General features: G+C 56.0%; 1 protein-coding gene across 15 annotated transcripts in view; it reads right to left on the bottom strand.

The window, feature by feature from the left end:
* TSNARE1 (t-SNARE domain containing 1) overlaps positions 1–23,085 on the bottom strand; it is a 167,917-nt gene that overhangs the window by 121,442 nt on the left and 23,390 nt on the right. For 14 of the 15 annotated variants that reach the window (XM_046642024.1, XM_046642025.1, XM_046642026.1 and 11 more), the window contains exon 2: positions 7,950–8,075. In XM_046642024.1, coding sequence (XP_046497980.1) covers positions 7,950–8,075 — 126 coding nt within the window. Of the gene's footprint in view, positions 1–7,949; positions 8,076–9,982; positions 10,011–23,085 lie in introns of those variants that run through there. The other variant, XM_046642020.1, reaches the window with a different exon arrangement.

The following is a 23,085-nucleotide window of genomic DNA, read 5'->3' as shown; positions in this document are numbered from 1 at the left end:
AGATGTTCCAGATCTTTATCTGAACCACAGCTATTGGGAAAGGTGACCCAATGCCAGAGAGAAACCCCCTAGAGCAGGGCCCTCAGACGTGGCCCACAGACCAGGCCGGGCCCTGGACGAGTGCTACCTGTCTGCAACAATGACGTGCGAAATAGAGAATGAGGCTTTGGGAAGGTTTACAGCAATTCGAAATCTCCCAGCACCCCAGCGTGGGCCACCCTGCTGTATTTACAAGAATACTGCTCCACGGCACACTGAAGTGCTCTTCCCAACGCACGGCCACAGAGCTGAGTGACCGTGCCGCGGGCGCCCGCGCCTCTCTCCATCTCCCCAACCGCTCAACAGGCGCCAGGCGAGGGGCCGGGCCACCAGGGAGGACACCTAATTTTCTCTTTGATAATTTTAATTTCTTTAAAAACAACTACTGGGCATGTTTTGCTGGAATGTGTCAAGCCTAAGACGCGCCTTTAAAACCGTCTCAACAGCCCTGGAGCCGAGACGTGCCTTCCAGTCCACGGCACCCTGAGTCAGTGAGGCCGGGCAAGCCAGGCTGAGGCCACAGGAGCCAGGGCCGCGGGCCGAGCAAGTGCCCGTCTTCTCCCCAGGGCTCGCTCGAGAAGAAGCGCAGTGTCCAGGAAGCGCGCTCCAGGAGGCAGTGGCTGGCCCGGTTGACTCAGAAGCCCTTCTCACCAAGGCCACAAGGAGTTCTCCTGGATGACACAGCTGTCCCCGGCCAGTCTCAGCTCTGAGCTCCCGAAACAGCTGCTCCTTCCCGGAAAAGGCCTTGGTCTCCGATCTCCCCCAGAGAGGAAGCGTGAGGGACACCTGTTCGGCTTCTGCTCTGCGTCCCTCTAGGGAGACAGTGAAGCCCAGCGTGACAGGGACAGAAGGACCACCCCAAAGGCTCCCACCTAGACTCCACCTGAAGGTGGGAAGGGTCTCAAAGGCCATCTTGTCCATCCTCCCACCTCCAGGCAGCACTAACCCAAACCACACAGGCAGCCAACGGGCCTTCCAGCCCACAGACACAGGGGAGAGCCCCAATCCCCCACTCCCTGAGCCTGCATCCTCCTCCTCCTCCTCCTGCTCCAGCACCTGGCTCGGGGGAGGATGGAGAAGGAAGGCAGGGCGGCAGGCTAGCTTATCTTGGGGCAGAGGTTCCCACAGAACAGAAGTGCAGCCAGCCAGACCTCAGAGTCAGAACAAGAGAACTCTCCATGGTGTCTGGGGAGGAGATGCAGCCCTGGGCAGTCCCAGCATGTGAGAGAGGCCCTGGCTCAGGCCACAGCCCCACCCACATCCAGGTGTCTTTGTGGGTCTGAGGCTCTGATCCTGAGGCTCTAGGACAGGGCCCACCTCCCAGGAGGGCAGGGCCCATCACGTCCCCTCTTCTCGAAGGGACTCCTCTACAGCACCCGCGCCAGGCTCCCCTGCAGGCAGACACTCCCAGGCCTTAAGACCCCAGCCCCGGAGACCCCAGCCCCAGCAACTGCCGCCAAACACTGGCGTGTAAGGAGGCAGCTCAGCTGTCCAGGTACCCCGAGACGGGTCATCATCTGCTCAGGGCCCCAGAGCCCCTCTTCAGGGAGCAGGGAGACCACAGGCCCAGCTGGCAGCCCAGGTTGCCGCCCAATGACCTCGCCACACTAGCACCCAGCCACCAGAAGTCAAGGCCCTGTCCACCTCCCCTGGTTACTCCACACGGTCCCCAGACACCCATGGAGGACCCAGTCTAGTCTGCCCACCAGAATCTCATGAGCCTTGAACTTTGGGGGTCGGGGAGGCTGGGACAATTATTGTTTGTTTCTGATTATAGAAAATAATACACACAATTACAGGAAAAAGTTTAAATGTAGACAATTATAAGAAAACAATAAAGATCGTGTGCAACCACAGCATCCAGCAGTAAAAACTGTTAACAGTGGTAGGTGGGGGTCTCATGCAAGTAGAAGATGGTAGACGTGGCTTTGCTTGTTTCACTGACCACGTGTGTCACCACATCCAGGTGTGTACGGAGGTCGCCCAGCGTCTTCCACAACTGATCCTAACGCCTGCGCGGTACGTACCCCATCGCAGACCGTCGCCCACTCCACAGTCTCCCTAAGCTGGGTACTGACGGCATTTCTGCGTTCTTGCTGATAAGGCGCCCTGCAGCGAACACCTCTGCCCACATCTCTGATTGTTTCCTAACATTCCAAGAAGAGGCCTGGCTGGGCGAGAGGGGGAAGCCGGTGGGCTGGGAAGCGGGGACGGGGGTGCCCTCGCCTCCCGAAGTACTGGCTCCACCACAGCCTGGCGCTGTGGTGTCTCACTAGGTTAACTTCCACCTCTCTGGGCACCAGCGAGGCTGGGAACTTCTCACGCACGGTGAGTCATCATCCGTGTTTCCTATCGGCTCGCAGATCCGGCCCATTTGTATGAAGACTCTGGGCTGTCCTTCTACTCACGTGAGTCCTTTGTGTGTTAATAAGCTGCCAGTTGGCTCTTGCATCTGTGAAGGGATTTGGGACACAGAGCCCACCGTAAGCTCCTAAAATGCCTAGAGGTCCCGTGCGCTCCACAGTGCTTGGCGCACAGCAGGCAGAGCAACCCACGGCTGCTCCCGCGCCACGGGGTCCCCGCCTGCCCACCATCCTGCCCGGGAGCCTCCCCAGCTCACCCCACAGAGGAGGGTGAGGAACCAGAATCACGCCAGCGCCCCAGAAGCAGCCCTATCTCCACAACTGCCAACAAACAGGACAACTTTAGCAGATCCTTTTCTGACAGAAATGCAATTAAGTTAGAAATCATTTTAAAAAGAAAATTAGAGGGCCAGCCCTGGTGGCCTAGTGGTCAAGTTTGGCACGCTCCACTTCAGTGGCCCGGGTTCAGCTCTGGGCACAGACCTACACCACTTGTCTATCAGAGTGGCCATGTTGTGACAGGGGCTCACATACAAAATAGAGGAAGACTGGTAACAGATGTTAGCTCAGGGCCAATCTTCTTCAGCAAAAAAAAGACAACTAGGAAAAATTACATACATTGGAAATGATGAAATACAATTCTAAAGTCCTGAGATCAAAGAAGAAACCACAATGGAAACGAGAAAATATTTACAACTAAATAAGAATTTAAAATGCTACATATTTTTAAATGTGTGATATTCAACTAAAGCAGTGATTTGGACATTTATAATCTTAAATGCTTTTATGAGAATAGAATAAAAACTGAATATGAATGAGTAACCACTAACTTAGGAGTTTGAAAATACAGCAACACGAACTCAAAGAAAGAGGGAGGAAAATAATAAAAACATGAGCAGAAATCAATCACGTTTAAAACTAGCATATAATAGAAGGGATCAAAAAAGCCAAAAGTCATTTCTCTGGAGAGGCTTATAAAATTGCCAAGCCTCTGCCAATATTGATTATAAAGGAAGAAAATAGGCAGGTACAAACAACCTCAGAAATAAGAAGAGGACGGGATTTAGACACTGCCCACGGTAATAGACAGCAGCCACGGGAACGGGAGCCCGTGCAGCCCTGACCGAGCGTGCTCAGCCCCAGGCCTCGTGTGGGCTGACTGTCCCGCCATCCCCCCGCCCCGTGGACCTGTGCTCGCCACCGCCAGGCAGTCGAGGTGCAGGGAGTAAACGACAGGGCAGGTGGGGACGGAACCAGGGCGGCTGCTTTCCGAGCTGTGCCCTTAACCTCACATGATGCTGCCCAGTGTGACCCTGGCCAATGGGAGGCCTCGTGCACAATGTTATTTCACTAAGTTTGAACATTTAGATGCAGCAGACACAGGTCCAGAAAAACAAGATTTAACAAAACTGAGCCAAGAAGAAACAGAGAGCCTGAGGAGTGTTTACAGCTGGAGGAACTGTCTGCTAGTCAAAGCTCCCTCCACAGAGAGAACACCGGGCCCAGACGGCTTCACAGCGAAACCAGCAAGATCTGAGGAACACGCAGGCCTACTGTCCCAAAAGCTCAGCCCGACGCTAATCCCCACCTCTAGCCCACGTCATCGAGAGGTTCCAACGGCTCGGGGAGGCAGGAAAAGGAAATAAAAGGTGAAAGCATCGGAAAAGAAGAGAAAAGAACAGTCATTATCCACAAATGATGCCATTTGTCTACACAGAAACCTCAAGATTCCACAGACAAATTATTACATAATGAAAAGAGCTCAGCAAAATGGTAGGATATAGTCAGTAGACAAAAATCAATACATTCCACAGGAAAAATCTGGTTTCTTCAAGAAATAAACGTCAAAGGGAAAAAAAAACCAAAAAGATGGAGGCAAATCAAGAGACTAAGAAAGACTTCAAAGGCCTGTCAGTCAAGTGCATACGTGGCTCTCCTCAGGACCCCGCTTCCACCAGCCAGCTGAGGACACGCTGGGCGTCTGCAACGTAACGGGAGATCTGAACGGGCGCTGGGGCTCAACGCCAGGCCTCGCAGGGGGATCTAGTTATGCAGAGAGGAGCCCTCGCTTAGAGGGACACTGACACATCGACATGAGACATGCGGATGTCTGGGACTGCCTTCAAAATGACCTAGGGGGCTGGGGGGACACGAGGGCACAGGTGAGGGTGGACTGGCTGTGTGTGGACCCCCGGCCAAGTCGAGTGCATGCACGGGGGTTCATTCCACCACTGTGTCTCCTTTTCTATGTTTGAATTTTCCACATTTAGAAAGTTAAAAAATAAGACATTTAAAAATTAAATAAAATCTCTGGACTTTGCTTTTTTAGAAAAAACCAATTGCATGTGTAAAAACCAGCAACAAAGACTTGGAACACGTAATATTCAGAATGGTACCACTTAGAGCAGCAGCAAAAAGTAGGTTTTTATTTTGTTGAAACAAATTTAATAAAAGATATGTAAGATCTTTATGAGAAAAATTACAAAACTTTATTGAAAGACATTAAAGAAGACTCACTAAATAGAAAAACATACATGATCATGGATTGGAAGACTGAGAAAGACAAAGATGCCAATTTCCACCATATTAATACAGTAGATGCAAAGCAATTCAAGCCAGAACTCCAAGTTTGACAAGGGATTCTAAAATTTATGTTCAACAACAAAAGGCCAAAAATACCCAAGACATTTCCGAGGAAAGACAAATAGAGCAACTTGCCCTAAAAAATATCAAAAATTATAATAATTCTATGAAAATTAAGATGGATTTTTACATAGGAGAAGAAAAATTGACCAAGAGAACCCCTATGGAAACTTCATTTGTCACAGAGCTGGCACTGCAGGTCTGTAGGAAGGGACAGGATTTTCAACAAATAGTCCCAGAAGAATCTGTTATTCAAATAGAGAAAAATGACATTAGGGTCTCATCCTCCCCACCCACCTCACACCATAAACAAAACCAGATCCAGGTGATTAAAAGACTTACATCGTTTGAAAAACAAATCATACAAGCTTTAGAGGAACGCAAAGGCAAAATCACTGTTATATCGTGGTAGAATTCATTAAGTTAAACAGAAAAACACAAACCACGACAGAACGAGCGATAAATTCAGGTGTATGCTAACGACAAAATGCTGGTCATCGCAGCGCCACGCCGCACAGCAAGCACAAACAGGGGCAACTGCTCGCAGCTCCGCCAGGGCTCCACCCCCAGGACAGGCAGGGAAAACTCACACATCAGTAAGGGCAAGAGAAACCCAAGGGAAAACGAAGACTGAACCGGAGAAGAGACCCGAATGCCCAGCCAACGCAGGAAAACACGACGCGCCCGGCAGTTACCAGGGAAATGGAAATGAGGACCAGAAGAGCCCAGCCCACACCCCAGACCGCAAAAGCCACCGTCCCGGAGGCTGGTACTGACGGGGACAGAGCACAGGGCGCGCGCTCCAGAGGGAGCAGCATCAGCACAACCACCAGCAACCCACCTGGTGCACCCCCATGCGAGGACCCCAAACAGACACCCTAACTGTCCTCGCACGGGGACTAGATACAGATGGCTCGGCGCACTCACACCACCAGACGCTGCAGAGCAGGGACACGGAAGGGGACAGCTACGTGCAACCCCAGTGACTCAGGAGCAAAACTAGCAAGCTGAGGGACAACACAATCACATGGTCCAGGCAACTGAGCGGCATGTACACGCAACACGGTTCTGTCCCAGGAGCACACACGAGGGTAAATCCATGAACGCACACGGGCAGGGTGAGGAGGGGGTGGGCCGGAGAGGCGGGCCGTGACCTGGGGCTGTGTCATGGGGCCTTAAACAGTGAAGTTTAAACTCTACACGCACACACACAAGCACACACACACAGTCTCGCATGTACTCCATATCCCAGAGAACATAAAGTCAATCACGCAGCTCACACTGTCCCCACTGAAACCCGTGTGATGGCTTCCCTTTGCTCGGGGACGAGAGCACAGGTGACCAGGACCACATGGCCACACTGGCCTGGCCCACCAGCCTGTCCACCCAGTCACACTGTTTCTCAACAGGACAGGCCCCTTCAGGACCCTGGGCTGCCTCCTCCCCAGGCTCCTCCCAAGGCGTCCTCCCTCACCACCTCAGCTGACACAGCCCACCCCTCCCACCACATCAGTCCTCTCCTTCGTCCTCCCTCATGGTCTCCACAGCAGCTGAGCCAGATGACTCCGGAACGTCTCCTTGAGGGAGCAAAGATGCTATTCTTCCCACACCAGGCCCCTGACACCTGGAGGGCCACCTGGATAAATGTTCCAGGCGAGAAGCGGGAGGCCGTGGTGGGAGGAGACTGGCGAGCGCCAGACCAGCGCTCCCAGCTGAAAGGAAGGACAGGCCGGGGGAGGGACGGTCCTGGAGGACTGTGCCTGGGCCCCAGGCACCACTGTGCCCCAGCACCGAGCCCTGGGCCTGGGCCGGGAGGGAGTCAGCAGAATGAGCCAAGCAAGGAGGAGGGAGGCTGTGAGGAAGACAGCCACGGGGATGACCACAAGGACTCAAGCCCGCCCGGCCTCAGTCCACACCAGCACCGATGACTCAGAGGCCGGCTGCCCGTCCAAGTGCGTGCTGCTTCCCCTCTGCGAGGGGGGCTGCCAAGGAGCCAGCAATGGCCCCCTGCCCAGCCTGCTTCCCTGAACAGGCACCCCTGGGAACGAAGCCTTGGACAGGAGCCACAGAGAAGCCACAAGGAAAGAAACTCGGGCCCAGCCTCAGGAGGTCCCAGGTGGACAGGGAGCCACCGCCCACGAGGGCCAGAGGCTCTGGCAGCAGCCGGGGTAGGGCAAGTGCAGCCTGCAGACAAAAGCAAAGAGCTCAGGGACCCCAAATCCATCCCTTCCCCACTCCCAGGCAGCTGCCTGTGGAGGCTGCTCTGACCAGATGCTGGGAGCCAGAGGGGAGAGGCAGGACAGAGACATGGTCCAGTGGGCCTGCCACCTGGAGCAGGGGGCTGCCTTCCGGATGGAGGAGAGCACGGGCAAGGGGCAAGGCGGGCAGACAGCAGCACCGTCCACTGTGGGGTGCACACGCGGTCAACCAAGTGATCAGAGCAGGGCTCTGCACCCAGAAGTATCTGGAAGGGACCCCTGCTCGCCCATACCAGCTGCACAGCCCCAGGATGTCGCTTATCACCCCCACAGGCCTCAGTTTCCTCCTGTGCACACCATGAAAAATAACACCTGCTCCACACTGTCGTTAGGAAGACCAGACCAGATCACTCATCTACTCTGCCCCCCAAGTGCCCCTGAGCACCAGCAAATCAGCTCAGTCCAGAATGACGGCGGACACCAGGGCGGCCCCACGGCAGGCAGCCTCTCCCAGTCTGTTCTCTCCTGATGCTGACTCAGCCCCACACCAATAGCCCCACCCGGGTGTGGGGCCAACATCACCCATGGTCTCAGGTCAAAGGCAGTGTTGGTTAAAGGGACAGAACCCATCTACACCCACCAACACAACACAGCCCACTGCCATCCCCTTACAACCCCCACCCACGCTGCCAGCCGCTGTCATTACCTAGGGGCTGATAGCCTTGTCTGGAGGGTCCCCCAAAAGGGCCGTGGCTCCCCAGGCCGCCACTGCCAGCGATGGACCCATAGGACATCTTCTCACGGAGGGCAGGGCCGCCACCTTCCCACAGAGCTGGAAGAAAGAAAAATCGGGGCAGGGAGGGAGGAGAGAGGGGTTAGTGCTCAGACTGCGGTGGGCCCGGCTCTGCCCACCCGCCCACGAGCCTGGCTCCCAGCAGCCTTGCTCTGGGCAGCCTGGTGCGCGTATCTCAGCCCAGCCAGACTCCTCCCAGCCCCTGCCAGGGGCCCTCTGGTACCGCATCCCGGTGTGGGAACACTGGGAGGCTGCCTCCCTACAGGGACCCTTCTCAAAGACCACAGCCATCCCAACCAGAGCCCCAGCTCCCCTACTCTTCCCTGAGCAAGCCCACCCCAGCCTGGCTTCTGAGACCGCCAGGTCCCTGCCACATGTGCGTCGGTACCCACAGCACCACGGAGCCAAGCGCCGCATTATGCTGGGACCCACAAGACTCGTGGCACCTGCCGACCCTCCGCCTCCAGCTCGGTCCTCCTGAGACACACAGGATGGCAAGAGGGCTGGGGGCTGGCCACCTGGGCTGAAACCACCCCCGTCACTGCTACCTATGCAGCTCAGGACAAGCCGCAGGCCCTCTCTGGGCCTCAGTTTCCTCGCCTGTAAAAGGAATGTACTAGAAGACCTCGTTTCTCAGGGCTGTGGTGAGATGTGAACGGACACACATGAAGCACTCAGAACACGGGCCACAAACAGTAAGCGCTCAACCCACCATGGGCCGCACGGGCTCCTGCATACCACGCTGGCATCCCAGGGACGCTGGGCATCCTGCCCGCCCGTCTCCACTCCTGAGAGCTGCAGCTCCACAATGGCAGTGGGGCCTCTCCAGCCTGAAAACTACCACCTGTGACCCTCCAGTGTCACCACAGCCCTTCTGGGGGCCGCTTCAGACACAGCCAGTTTTCTGAGTGCGTCTGCACATGCACCGCTATGGGGCCCGGGACCGTGACCTGTGTGCACATGGAGGCTCTCCCGCTGCCTTCATCTGACCTGCCACCTCCTCAGATATCGGCACAGCTTACAGAGCGCTCAGGCCAGGCTGGCTGCTCAGCACTTCACAGCCATGGCTCAACGCACCCGCACAGAACCCCACACGGGTAGGGCTGGGACCAAAGGGAGCGCCACGGGGTGAGAAGCAGGCCCGAGTCCCAGAGTTGGGGGACCTCCGAGCCCTACTGCTTGCAGCACAGGATACGCAGCCTCGTCCGCTCCCGCGGCGCCTGTGCCGTCGGCCATCCGGGGCTGGACAGCATCACGAGGCGACCCGGCCCAATGTGCCCCAGACATCTCCATCTCAGGACCCCTCCATGGCTAAGAATCAGTGAGGACCTGAGACCTCTGGTTTACGGGGATTATACCTATCGATATTTATTGTACTAGAAATTAAAGCGAAGTTTTAAAAAAATACTTAATTCATTTAGAAATAACAATAGGAAGCCATTATCTGTTAACGTATCTTTGTGAAAAATGACGACACCTTCCCAAAGGAAACAGCTCAGCAAGAAGGGCACAGTCCCCCCGCTCAGTCTGCAGGCGGGCTGGGCAGACAGGCACCTCGCCTGCCTCTGGACAGGCTGCACCAGCACCGTTTTGGCTGGAGCAGATTGAGAAACCCGGCCCCACACAGGGGTGGCCGGCAGAGGGAGGACCGGGGGGCCCCTGCAAAGGACTCAAGGACCCCCAGGGCTCCTCAGAGCACACTGGAGAACCCCTGACGGAAGCAAGGTTTTCCTGTCCGTGGGTCTCTCAGGCCACGTCCTGGACACCAGCCCAAGTTGCTGCTGGACCTCCCTCCACTTTCCAGACCTCCCTCTGCTGTCTCAACGTCCCGAGCGAGATGAGCAGGCGAGGTAGGGGCGCGATGCCAGGCAGGGAGAGAGGAGGCAGGGGACACAGCGACGCATGCTGACCCAGAGCAGAGCGCTCTCAGCCCAGGGAGCACTCACCAGCACCTGACATGCCTGGGCCACATCTGGGGAGACGTCTGATGTGGAAGAGGAGCCCAAGGCCCATGGAGAGCTAAACGTGGAGGCAAGAGCACCACCCAAGAGGAGCCAGCGGGAGCCGTGAGGATGGCGCTCTCGCAGGCCCGCGGCACGGCCACGCTCCTCTCAGCGCTCGGCGCGGGCTCACTCACTCATCCACACGACAACCTAGGAAGTCCCACAGTCACCTCACCTTGCATACGAGGACACGGGGGCACAGAGAGGTGGGTGACTTGCCTGAGGCCAGACAGCGGGTAGCGGATGGAAAACGGTTTCATATGGGGCAGTCCGGCTCCAGCGTCTGTGTCCTCACTGTGCTGCCTCTCTGAGGGACAAACCCACATAACACCCCTCACTGCTGTCCCTGGAGACACGAAGTGTCGTTCTGAAACCAGAACAGGATGCTATCAAAGGCACTTTCAGAGAGCACCGAAGAGCGCCGAGAAACCGAAACGCGGGAGCAGAAACGAAGAGCTCGGTAGAACAGGGAGGGGACGGAGCTGCAGATGTCTCCCTGAGGGAGAACAGGAGATGGAGCACAGGAGTGAAAACCACACGCCAGGCCCAGAGCTCCTGTGTCTGGAATCCAGGGAGACAGAGAAAACCATTGTGGGGCCATCAGAAACGAAGTCAACGGAAACACCCAGAACTGAGCACACTGAGCCGGGCCCTGGAAACGCATGGCCTGGATGGGCGCCACCTGTCCTGGGTCAGCTCCCCACCCCTGCTGGCCCTCAGGACACAGGACAAGGACAGTGCCCCACAAATAAGCTCCACGTGCAGAATCAGAAACCATGACAGCCTGAGCGAGAGCGGCTCCAGCACAGAAGGAGAACTCTCTGGAACGAGGGCACGGGAAGACACTTCCAGACACGGGGGCTCCGAGCAGTCCCTTCCAGCCCCTTCCCCAGGAGAGCGCCAGGACGTGCTCCATCCACGAGGGACGATCTAGGAAGGCAGGAGGAAGGTGAAGGATCCCAAGACAGGAACGGAGAGAGACCCAGGGCAGAAGCTGTGCCCAGGCCGGGGGGCAAGCAGCTGACCGGGGCAGGCAGAAGGTTCCAGATGGACTTCCTCAGGAAGATGAAATGACAGGCCATTGACGTGAAGGAAGGTAAGACTGGGAGATCTGGAGGAGGCTTCAGGTCAGGTTGCTGAAAAAGTCCGTAAAAGACAACACAAGCAAATGAAGACAACTAGAACCATGGGGAGACAGGTGGGCTGGGAAACGAAGAATAGCCCATCCACAGAGCTCGGGCCTCAGCAGCCACAGCTGAGACGAGGATGTCCTCCCCCCAGCACAGCACGAGATGACACCTAACCGAGCTGCGGGGGTGGAGCATGTGCACGTGTGTACGAGTCAGGTATGTGTGACGAGCACATGTGCACATGTATGTTTTCCTTCTCGTGTGTGTTCACACATGTGTGCGTGTGGGGAGTGAGAGTGAGCACACACGTGTGGACAGAGACTTCAGTCCTCATCTTGCAAGTCAATAAACACTGTCTAAACATGGAAAAAAATCCAGAAGCAGTGGGAGGAGCCCGCTGCTGCGAGAAGAGAGGCACATCCAGAGACCTAGTGCGAGGATGGGAGGGAGCGGCTCTGGGGAGAGGAGGGAGGGGCCTCGAGGGTGTTCATTCTTAATTAACCATGTAGAACACATTTACTCTCTAAACTTTATGCATGTATAATTTTAAAATATTAAAGCTTCACTTGTAAAATTCCAACAAAATAATCATCTACACAGATCCGTCTGGAAGCAGGGTGGGCTGCGGGGAGCCAGTTTCTGCAGACGAGATCCAGGTACGGGCCCAGGGCTCCCTGCATCTCTGGAAGGCAGCCCCAGAGAACCATCGGTGTCATCCTGGGTGGCCACGCAGACCCCAGGCAGGCACAGTGACCCAGGAGGACCAAGCCCAATTCCACAGATATGCCCGAGCACTGCCCAACACAGACAAGGCGGCCCGGCCCTGGCCTCAGGAACCTGAACATCTAGCAGGAGTCTGCAGGAATATCCCGTGATGAGGCTCTGACAGGACGTGCAGAGACCCTGAGGGCCAGGAGCCCCGGCCGGGGCAGGTCTGGCAGCTCCCCAGAGGAAGTGGCTCCAGCGGGATCCGAGCCAGGAGCAGGAAGGAGTTGGCGAGTCATGGTTTGAAGGGAAGAGGCAGGGGCAGCTCTGGGAAGATGGAAGGGACAGCAAGGGCACAGGAGAGACCCACAGCCAAATGGAGGAAGTAACAGACTAGTGGGCAGCACTAGGGCACCTCGCCCGAGAGGCACAGCACGCCGGCCGCAGCCGGGGCAGCTGGAAGGGCTGAGGGCCCAGCCACCAGCACCTGTGAGGGTAAAGCTGGCCAACGGGCCGCCCTCTGCTGCGTCCAGGCCATGGAAGGGTAACCCAGAGTCACAGTCTGCGAAGGCAGGAAGGAGAACAGATCCCCAGCCCCCCACCTCATCCGACTGGCAAGCTCATTTTGCTGCACCCTGGAACATATACCGCCTCTGTGCTCGCTCAGCGGACTGGGAGATGAAGGCCGTCCCACTGCCGGGGCCACAGAGTCACCCCAGCTGGACAATGCTGGTCCGGGAACACGACACGCCAGCATGTGTCCATTGCCTGCTGCTTGGTGCCCACTCCAGCCAGCTGCTCTGGACCTCGAGCCCCTGGGGGACCTGGAAGGCAGCAGGTCTGTCCCCCATCAACAGGAGATGATGAGGGGCCATGGGGCACTCAGCTGCCAACCCAAACCTCAGGCTCCCCACGTGCCCTGTCCCAGTCTGTGCCCTCAGCTTCCTCCCCGCTCTCCTGCACATCCTCCTGCAGCCAGTTCATGCCCTGTCCTCTCAGCCAGGCTGTCCCACCTAGGGGGGCAGGCAGTGGGCAAACGGCAGCGCCAGAGAGAGAAGGAGGAGGGAGCAGCTGGACAAAGGCTACGGGAGCCGCTGGCAGCCTTGCAGGCAGGCGGAAGCTGCAGCAGGGCCAGGCCGGAGGGCTGGGTAGATGCTGACAGGCTGTAGTGCCCAGGAATGGCCGGGGCCGCCTCAAAGCTGCCGCACAGAGGCCACGAGAACAATGCCTGCTCCCAAGGAGGCCTCCTACCAAGCAGCTTCCGTGACCGCCCACCACGGCTGCCAGCCTCCTCCGGCCTTGTGCCCCCGAGCTGGCGCCAGGCTCTTCCCCAGCCACCGCCCCCATGCCCCAGCAGGCTGAAACTAGCCATCTGTCCTTGCACTGCCCAGATCCTGTTTATAGGGCACCAGAGGAAGTGGAGGTGCCAGGGAACGCCCCAGCAATGCCGCCCTGCCCCGAGGACAAAGCCCCCAGGCCCAGGAGGAGAGAGCAGTCTGCCAGAGGGATGCCACTGGACGCCAGGCCAGAGGGAGCACCCGGACACAGCTCCAAGCTGGAGGCCAATGACCTGGGCTCCAGGGCCGGCTCCAGGGCTGCAACAGGGCTGGCTCTGCCCCGGTGGGCTCCCAAGCAGGACGAGACCTCTGCCTGCAGCTTTCTTCTGTAGGCCTGGGGCTCTCAGAGGCAGCGAACCTCCAAGACGAGGGCTGAGCAGGGCAGCAGACAGGACCGATATCTTCTAGATGGGGACAGCCCAGAACAGGCCCTGCCCCCTCATTAAGCCGAGGGGTCCACCAAGGATGGGGAGCAGCTCCTTTACAGGCAGGGTCTGCACAACTCGCTGTACATATCTGGTCCTCAGTTTGCTCATCCATAAAGTGGGCAGCCAGCCCCCCATCAGCAGACTAGAGCAAGGCCTAAATCAGTCCACCTTCAGGCACCCAGTCCTGAGCCTCTGACCACAACGCGGTGGGGACACGGTGCAGAGCTACAGTCCCGGCCCACCCTCGGGGTCCTGCTCTCCAGCCAGGGACAGACCAGGAAGGGGCACGATGCTTGCTGCTGACCAGATGTGCTGGGCAGAGGAGGCCCCGGAGAGTCAAGCAGGGAGGTGCTAATGTGGCGTGACCCCAGGGCTGAGCCACCCGCCAGGGCACCACGCGCAGTGTGCCCTGCGGAGGAAGTGACAGCAGGAAGTAGCACCACCTCCCAGGAGGGAGGGCCCAAGGCGAGGCCAGTGGGGAGGCTGCAGAACGGGTGCTCCCTCTTCCTCTGGCCCTCGGCCTCCCGCAGGCCCCAGCTGACCCAGGACCCTGCAGGACACAAGAAAACCCAGAGCAGGAGGAGCGCACGGACGAAGGAGGGCAAAAGGGCCAGCACTCATTAGGTGCCAGGCCCTCTGCAGACGTGACCTCTGGCCTTCCATGGCCTCCCACGCTGCCCACACAAGACCCTGGGGGTGAAGCCCTGAGGCGGCCTGTGTCCCCCACCCTCCAGGACACAAGGCAGTGACACGGCGGAGTTTACTCCCTCCTCAAGGCTCAGGCTTCAGCAGCCAGGCCTGGGACCTTGCGTTCACTCGACCCTAACCCAGCCTTCGGCTGCAAAGACACTGCTGGAAAAAGAGGGGAGCAGGGACTGATGGGGCCAGGGGCAGACAGTGCAGGGCCTGGACGACAGCAGGTCAGCACTGTCCTGACGACGGCCTCAGCCCCCAAGGCAGACTGCCCAGACCCACAGTCTACGGCATCCAGGGCCCACCCCACCAGGAAAGGGACTGACCTCGAGGTCTCCACAGCCTGTCCTTAACGGGAAATCCATTTTCTAGGGCAAAATGAAACCACCAAATTAAGGAGGGGAAAGTGAACAAAGTTCAAGGGAGCCCCAGTGCCTGTGGCTGGGAGGGGCGGTGCAGGGTGCCCACCAAGGTCAGGTGCCTCCCCAGGATGTAGGGGCCGAGGCCCACCCAGGCAGGTCTCCACCTGTGGCCACCATGTGGCCTCGCAGCAACTCTGCAGGTAAGAGCTGGACATCTGCACAGGTGCCTGCAGCTCACCCGGCATCTCGTTCCCAGCAGCAAGAGGCAGAGCTGACACGCGGGCCAGACTCCCGATGGAGCCACAGTGAGCCTCGGTGACCAACGTGACACCAGCAGGCGTCCTCCATCTCCTGCCAGCCTCCAGCCCCTGGAGAGCTCTCCAACCGACACGGCAGAGCACACAGTGCAGGCCCGGCTCTGCCCCAGCTGGCCAGGCGTCCCGCCAGACCTAGCCAGGAAGCCAGTCCCCCCACTATAGGAGGTCCCAGGAAGGGCAGCCCTGGCGCAGGGCGCCGCAGGAAGCAGGCACTGGCCGCCCTCATAACATCTGTCCCCACACTTCCGGGTGTCTCTGCAACCCTGTCTCTGCTGCCACCCTAACACCCACAAGTGCGCAAGGGCCCCTGGTCGATGCAGCCACCAGGCCCGGCCTCACAGCTGCCCTCGGGGCCTTCCTTCTTGAACCCCAGGCGGCCACATCAGGGTCTGCTGGCCCCATACCCTGGTATCTGCCAGGGAGAGTCCCAAGGGCGGGGGGCCTGGTGAGGAGGAAGGAGCTGCTGGATCCACGGGCCGCAGGGGGAGGTGCACCCAGCCTCCCTCCCCGGCCGAGCCTGGATCTCTGGCCTCCCTGGCATCCTCCAGGAGGGGCCTCAGCGCAAGGAGCGAGGTGGTGGCACTGGAGCCCCAGCCGCGTGGCCACTCTGTGTCCCAACAGGCACAGACAGACACGGTCCACAGCAGGCCAGCTGGTGACCACACCCCGTCCCAGGCAGGGGGCCTCCCAGCCCCGAGCTCCCCTCCTCCCGGAGTCGGTCCTCCCCACCGCGCCTGCCTCAGTCACACCCAGACCTCGTCACTGAGGACGGCCCTGGGGACCTCACCCCAGGACCTCCCCATTGCGGTCCACACTCTGGCCACAGCCCCTCCAGTCCCAACCCCAGAACAGGGCCTCCGGGGCAGTGTCCTCCAGCACTCCATTCCTCTCTCCTCTCTGTGCCCCATGTCAACCCCAGGGCTCACCCCTGCCACCCCTCTCTTCATCCCCTCACCCTGCACAACCACAGTGCTGCTTAATCAGCTCTCCAGGTAAGACCACCAGGCTGCCCTCCTGCCCATCATCCCGGGCACAGGCTGTGTTGTGGGCCGCAGCACGCCCGCCATCAATGGCCCCGGTGCCCGCACCACACGCATGGTGAGCCTTCCTCTGGCCACAGTGCCAGGCCAGCAGTAAGCAGAAGGCCAGGAGGGCAGCTGAGATTTCAGGCCCATTGGCCCTGACTCCTGGGACGCTACTATGTTTCCCTGGAACTCTCTGTCCTTTCCCATCCCCCTCTCTGCCTCGCTGACCCAAACAGGCAGACGGGGCTCAGGGGCAATGGGACTTGCGGGGTCGGGGGGAATCCCGGAGGCTTCCTGAAGGAGGCAGGGCTGGGTGGAGGAACAGGATGGTGCTGGGCAGTGCGGAAGGAAAGCCACCCGGGGGTTTCTCCCAACTGCCGTGGTCCTCCTGCTATAGCTGCTCTCGGCTCACCTGGTCACACGCCCGCCAGCTGGGAAGGGACCGCAGCTGACACTGCTCAGCACACTGCTCCACCCTGGGCCCAGCCTCCAACGACAGCCAGCAGATTCAGGGAGGCAGGAGGCCTGGGCTGCGTTGCTTAGAGACCCAGGTGCTGCCCGCAGGGAAGGTGAGGTGGGAGGCAACAGTGACGCCCAGTCCCGCCCACACTGTTCCAGGGGGATGCTGAGGGCCGGGCAGACACCATGAGTCAGCCCAGGCAAGAGCCTGCAGGCTGGACTGACACCATCTGGACCCGCACTTCCCTTCACTGACCACTGCCCTCAGGCTACCAAAATGACCTCAGCCACACGAAAGTGCCCTTGTAGGGTGCTTCGGAAGTCAAACCAGCTTGGAAACCTGGATGAAGGCCAGGACACCACTCGAGACCAGGCTGCCCAACAGACCGACCCCAAGGCTGGTCACACTTGGTGCCAAGAGCAGAGTGACATGTGGCGAAGATGACTGGGGTCACAGGGGGTCCTGGATGATGACAGACGTCTACCACGGACCCAAGGGAGGAGATAGAGACACCTGTGCCAGGTATTCCCTGATCCAGCACAAACCCCAATTTTTAATATGAGAAAACCGAACTCAGGAAGGAAAGTGACTTACCCAGAGTCAAAGAGAGACAGATAGGATGGAGGACGAGGCCGCCGACCACCTGCGGCAGCAGTTCCTGCCACCTGCCCCTCCTCAGGGCACTCTCTGCATCAAGTACCATAGTCTGAGGCCGGCCTCGCACTGGTCCTCCCCACAGACCATGAGCTACGGAGGAAGCGGACGGCATCTCCCTCACCTCCGCATCACCCTGCCAAGCACCCCCTCCCTTCCCCTCCTCCCTCTGTCCGGGCAGCACCCTCGAAGGGAATTCTGAGGCATCAGTGTGAATCCCATTTTCACCATGCAGAGACGGGCACAGACAGACGCGTGTGGGCAGACATACACACACACGCACACTCACACAGATGTGCAGGTGTATGACATTCACTACTTCCTAGCTTTGTGCCCTAAGATACTACAACACCCCACAGCAATGAGCACACCTAGCACCTAGATCTCGGTTACAAAAGACCATTCTTCCCTAAGAGGAATTAAGACTCCTTGGAGAAATGGCTTAATCCAGGGCTGGGGCAGAGAAAGTAAAGACAAGCCTAGGACATTGTGATACACAAAAGAGTAAGGAAGTGCTCACAGGTAGGTGGGGACATCTCAGGACACAGGAACAAGCTTGAAAGGCTTCCACTGGCCAATGCTGGGACAATTTGAGCAAGAAAATAGATAACAGTAATAAAGTACTATAACTTATTGAATAAAATAAAAATCCACAAGTTCACGCTGTTATAAATAAATAAGAAAAAAACGAAAAGCTCTTCCACAGAGCAGGAACTGACAACTGTGGAAGGAATGATGGAACTGGCTCAGGCAAGAATGGCCGATGGATGTCAGAGCTCGTGGGTGAAGGTTTGATGAGTTAACAGGGTACTTAGATCATCTCAACGTATCTTCCCCAAAATACTAACTGAAAAAGGAAAAGTAACTTTCGAGAGGTGGCAGACGTCATCTTGCCCAAGCAAGCTAAGTGAAGATCATCAGCGACAGGACAAACCAACACCACGTGCCTCCTGAGTGGACGCACCAAGGAGGACACAACGGCCCTTTCCAGACTCTCCTGCCAGAAGGGTGCGACCGCGAGACACGTCAGACACAGGCTACAAGATAACTGACCCGCCATCTTCACAAACGTCATTTTGGAAAACAAAGACAGAGGAGCTGTTCCAGATTAAAGGAGGCTGGAGACGTCGTCACCAAAGCCAACAGGCGAGCCTGCATTTCATCAGGCTGAGAGGGTGTCATTAGGACCACTCGCAAAGTCTGTCCCATGAAGGAGAACAAGGTCCTCAGACCAGACTGGAGTATCGTATGGGGTTAAGTTCCTGATTTTGGCCACCGGCTGTGGCGATGAAAGAGATGACGTGTCTGGGGTCAAGGAGCAGCATGTCTGCAACTCACCGTCAAGCGTTTCAGAGGAACACGTGTCTGCGGCAGGTGTGCGCACAAAGAGCAGAAGGTGAAGCACATGTGGGGAAATCTGGAGGAAAGAAGTCTTTCTGCTAACCTTTTTTTTTTTTTTGAGGAAGATTAGCCCTGAGCTAACTACTGCCAATCCTCCTCTTTTCGCTGAGGAAGATTGGCCCTGAGCTAACATCCTTGCCCATCTTCCTCTACTTTATATGTGGGACACCTACCACAGCATGGCGTGCCAAGGGGTGCCGTGTCCACACCCAGGATCTGAACCGGCGAACCCCAGGCCGACGAAGCGGAATGTGCACACTTAACCGCTGCACCACTGGGCCAGCCCCTCTGCTAACCTTTTGAAAATCTAGAATTTATGTCCAAAAGTTTTAAGTTAAAACTAAAATAAAAACTAACTGAAAACTTTTATAAATCTTAGAAATAAATTGAAGAAAAGTGAAAGATCTGTATTCTAAAAGCTCAAAAACATTATGAAAAGAAAGTAAAGAAAATGCAAATAAATGAAGGGACACACCATATCCGTGGACTGGAGATTCCAAGGCTACAGGCTCAAGACAGTATGGCATGGGCATTAATAGAGACACACGTTTAAAATGTTTTCTAAAGCCAAGAAGTCTCTCTCATTTTTAAAAACAATTTATTTCATAACTGTTGGAGAAAAAGGAAAAATAAAAACTAAAATTAAGGAATTTCTAAAAAAAAATAACAGTGAAAACAGTACATATGAAAACCAATAAGATACATTTAAAGCAATGGTCAGGGGCTGGCCCAGTGGCAGAGTGGTTAGGGTCACACACTCCACTTCAGCAGCCGAGAGTTCGGAGTCCGGATCCCAGGTGTGGACCTACACACCACTCATCAAGCCGTGCTGTGGTGGCGACCCACAAATAAAACAGAGGAAGATTGGCCTAGATGGTAGTCAGGGACAATCTTCCTCACCAAAAATAAATAAATAAATAAATAAAGCAATGATCAGATGAAAATTTTTAACACTAAATACTTTATGAAAAAATGAAAACAAATGAAGTAAATCCTGAGCTTGAAAGGTTAGAAAAAGAGCAATAAAATAATTCAAAGTAACCACATGGAAGAAAACAGTATAAATAAAAACAAAAATTAATGAGGCAGAAAATAGAAAAACAATAGACCTAATTATAAATCAAAATCCTATTTTCTAAGAAATACTAACAAATAAGACAACCAACTAGCTAACTTAGTTAAGAAAAAAGGGAAGAAGCACAAATATACAATATAAGAAATTTAAAAGAGAGGAAGAATGACCGAAACAGAAAAATGCGAAGGAATCATAAGACTACTTTCAAATCTCTGTGTAAATCAGGTGTGAAACACGGATGAAATGGGCAAAGTCTTAGGAAAATGAAGCTCACCAGAAGTGACCCACTGGAGACAGAAAGCTTAAACAGACAAATGTGGACAGAAGAAAGAGAAACAGTCATCACAAAATCTACCCCACAAAAAAGCACCAGGACCAGATGGTTTTGCAGGAGAATTCTGCCAAATTTTGAAGCCAAGTATTTCCAATGCTCCATCAATTACTCCGGGGCCCTGACCATGAAGGAAAGCTTTCTGATTCTCATTATGAAGCACATATAACGTTGATAACAAAACCTGACAAACACAGTCCAAAAAAAGCTATGAACCAATATCAGTTATGAATATCGACACAAAAATACTAAATAAAATACCAAGAAACAAAATTCAGAACCCCATTGGCTTATTTTTCCAGGAATGCAAGGTGCATTCACCGTCAGGAAACCCAGTGACGTAATCTACCACGTCAATGGACGGAAGGGAAAAGGTGGTGAGAGTCTCCACAGACGCGAAAAACAGCATCGGCAAAGTTCCTGATGAAAGCACTCAGGAACCTTTCTCAAGATGATGAAGCAAACATCCTTTAGTCCTAAAAGCAGTGCGTAATTCAAGGGAATCACGGGAGGCAGTTCCCGCAGATCCAGGCTGGGCAGAGGGGCCCTCTGTCTCCAGCACCATCCCACGCGCGCAGAGGCGGTGGCCAGTGCAGTCCGACGGAAGGGATCAACGAGAGACGCAGGGAACAGAAGTGGGCCAACGCTCTCTCGCTGCAAATGACACAACGGCCTTGGAAACCCTGGTGACAATGTTAAAATTCAAAGGACGAAAGACTTCAGTGGAGCAGCAGGGTATAAAACTCACACGCAGACAGCAAAGGCCTTCACACACAAACACCCCGTCAGAGGACAGAACGGTAAAGAAAACCCCGTTCACAACAGCAACAAAGAAGATACTCTACCTAGGAATGGATTTAACGCGAAAGGGGAAAATCTCTCAGAGGAAACTCGTTGCGCTCCAGAGTCAGAAAGGTGAAGCCGAGGGGACAGACAGGCACGGCTTGCTCCTGGGTGGGACGGCCCTCTTTCCTGAAGACGTCCCTCCTCCCACCCGGGAGAAACACCAGCGAGCACTTCCAGAGCTGGACCAGCTCACAGGGCGTTCACGCAGGAAACAAACAGACGGTGAACATCCAGGAAAACAGTGAACAAACAGAAAGGACAACTCTACCAGACTGTTAGAAACCCCCGAGAATGAAGCACTGACACACACCACAACGTGCAAGAACTGTGAAAACACTCCGCTGCCTGAAAGGAACCAGCCAGAGAAGAACACACACGTATGCTTCCACTCCTAAGAAACATCCAGACGAGGAGACAGGCGCTTGCTAGAGACTGGAGGACAGCGAGTGATGGGCAGGGGTGGGCTTCTCTCAGGTGAGGAAATGCCTGGAACTGGACAGTGCTGATGGACGTACCACTCTGTGAACATCCTGAAAAGCTCTGAACTGCCCGTCTCACAAGGGTGAACTATAGGATACGCGAATTACATCTCAATAAAGCGGTTACAGCAAACGCTAGCAAGCCTCTATAATTAAAACTGTGCACAAAACAGAGACAATGGAATCAGAAAGTCTAAAAACAGACCCATGTACATATGGACATTTAGCATATAATAAATGCAGCATCTCCAGTCAGAGAAGGACTTTCTAATAAATGGCACTGGGACATCTGGCCAGCCATGTGGGAAAAAAACTGTCCACGTCTAACATAACAAAAAGAATACATTCCAAATGGACCATGGCTATCTTCGTGAAAGTAGTATCTGAGAAGAAAGATGAGCCCCTCCTAGGCCCGTGTGGGGCGGAGTCTCCTGGGAAGGACTCACCATCAAAACGCTGTGATAGGAAAGACTGACACAGGGACCGCCTCTAGCCTCTCCTCACCTGGATCCCCTCCTCTGGAACAGGTCCCTCCCAGACGCTGGAGGATAAAGAGCTCATGTGCACAACAGAAGGCCCCTAATGCAGTAAGGGCTCCGGCCGCTCCCCTGCTGTTTCGGGTCCAGCTGCCGCCTCTCCCGCCAGCCTTGGGTCAAATCCACACATACTCGCAAAGGCCACTCGGGCCTCTCCGGTCCAGGCCCCTGCCCTGCTTCTGGATTCTTCCCTTCTCTGTCCCTCTCTCTGCCCCTCCAGGCCGCCTCACCATCCCAATCCCCTGCATCTTCCCAGTGTCCCCCCTCAATCCACCTGCTGAGACCCCAAGCTCTCTCAGATGATGTCTGTGTGTCTCTGTTGGCCTCCGTGTTTCAATGTCATGAGAAGACAAGAAAGGAGAGCAGGCCCCCAGGACTAGGAGGAGGCAGGCAGGCCAGGCCTGGAGCTGAGATGACTCCAGGGGAAGACAACCATCTGGTTCTTGAAGGAGCCGCAGGGTGCAGACCGGCCAGGGCCATGGGGCTGGCTCAGGCCACGCGCAGCCACCTTCAGAGGACAGTTGGGATGGACTTAAAGGTCCTGCGAGCCCAGTGCCTGGTCCACACAGACGGGAGGCTGGGCAAACACCCGATCAGGAAGGGAGGCAGGCGGATGGCAGTGACAACCTGGACTCTCCCCTCAATACCCCAATCCACCCCCAACTGGCCCAGGAAACCAGAAGACTGGCACTGCAGACAATTCAGTAACTGCCTTCCTCCACGCTAGGGTGGGCCTCAGGGCTCCTGCCAGATGTCCCTTGGCTGCAGTCCCCACAACCCACCCCAGGCCGCCGCAGAGGCCTGGACTGGTGAGAGGCAGGGGACCCCAAGACCACGACACAGCAAAAGAGCACCGGCCCCAGCTCTCTGTGATGACCCACCCCCAGGCCCTTCTGACCCGCCGGGATCTGCCTGGGCACAGGCTCCTGGCCAAAGGCTGGGCATTAGGAAACACAGCAGGGCCAAGGAGTGGCCTGGCACAGGACCCAGCCCAGGACCCACCGGGCACCTGCTGGGCCAGCACTCCAGGGAGAACCTGGGCGAGCCCACGGCTCTTGAGCCCAGAAGGGACTGCGACTCTTCCAGGCAGAGACAGAGGCCGTGAGACACAAGACGGAAGGAAGGGGGCCTCAGCACACAGGCAGCGGAACACCGCTCCGCAGGATGAAAAGAAGAAGAAAAGCTGGCCTCCACCGAACGTGCCACTGAGCGGAGCAAAGAAGAAGGTCTCACAAAGTGTGAGTTAAAAGATTCAGGGAAAAATTAA

Source organism: Equus quagga, chromosome 16 (genome assembly GCF_021613505.1).
Source record: "Equus quagga isolate Etosha38 chromosome 16, UCLA_HA_Equagga_1.0, whole genome shotgun sequence".
Taxonomy (NCBI): domain Eukaryota; kingdom Metazoa; phylum Chordata; class Mammalia; order Perissodactyla; family Equidae; genus Equus; species Equus quagga.
This window is presented reverse-complemented; position numbering and strand designations above follow the sequence as displayed.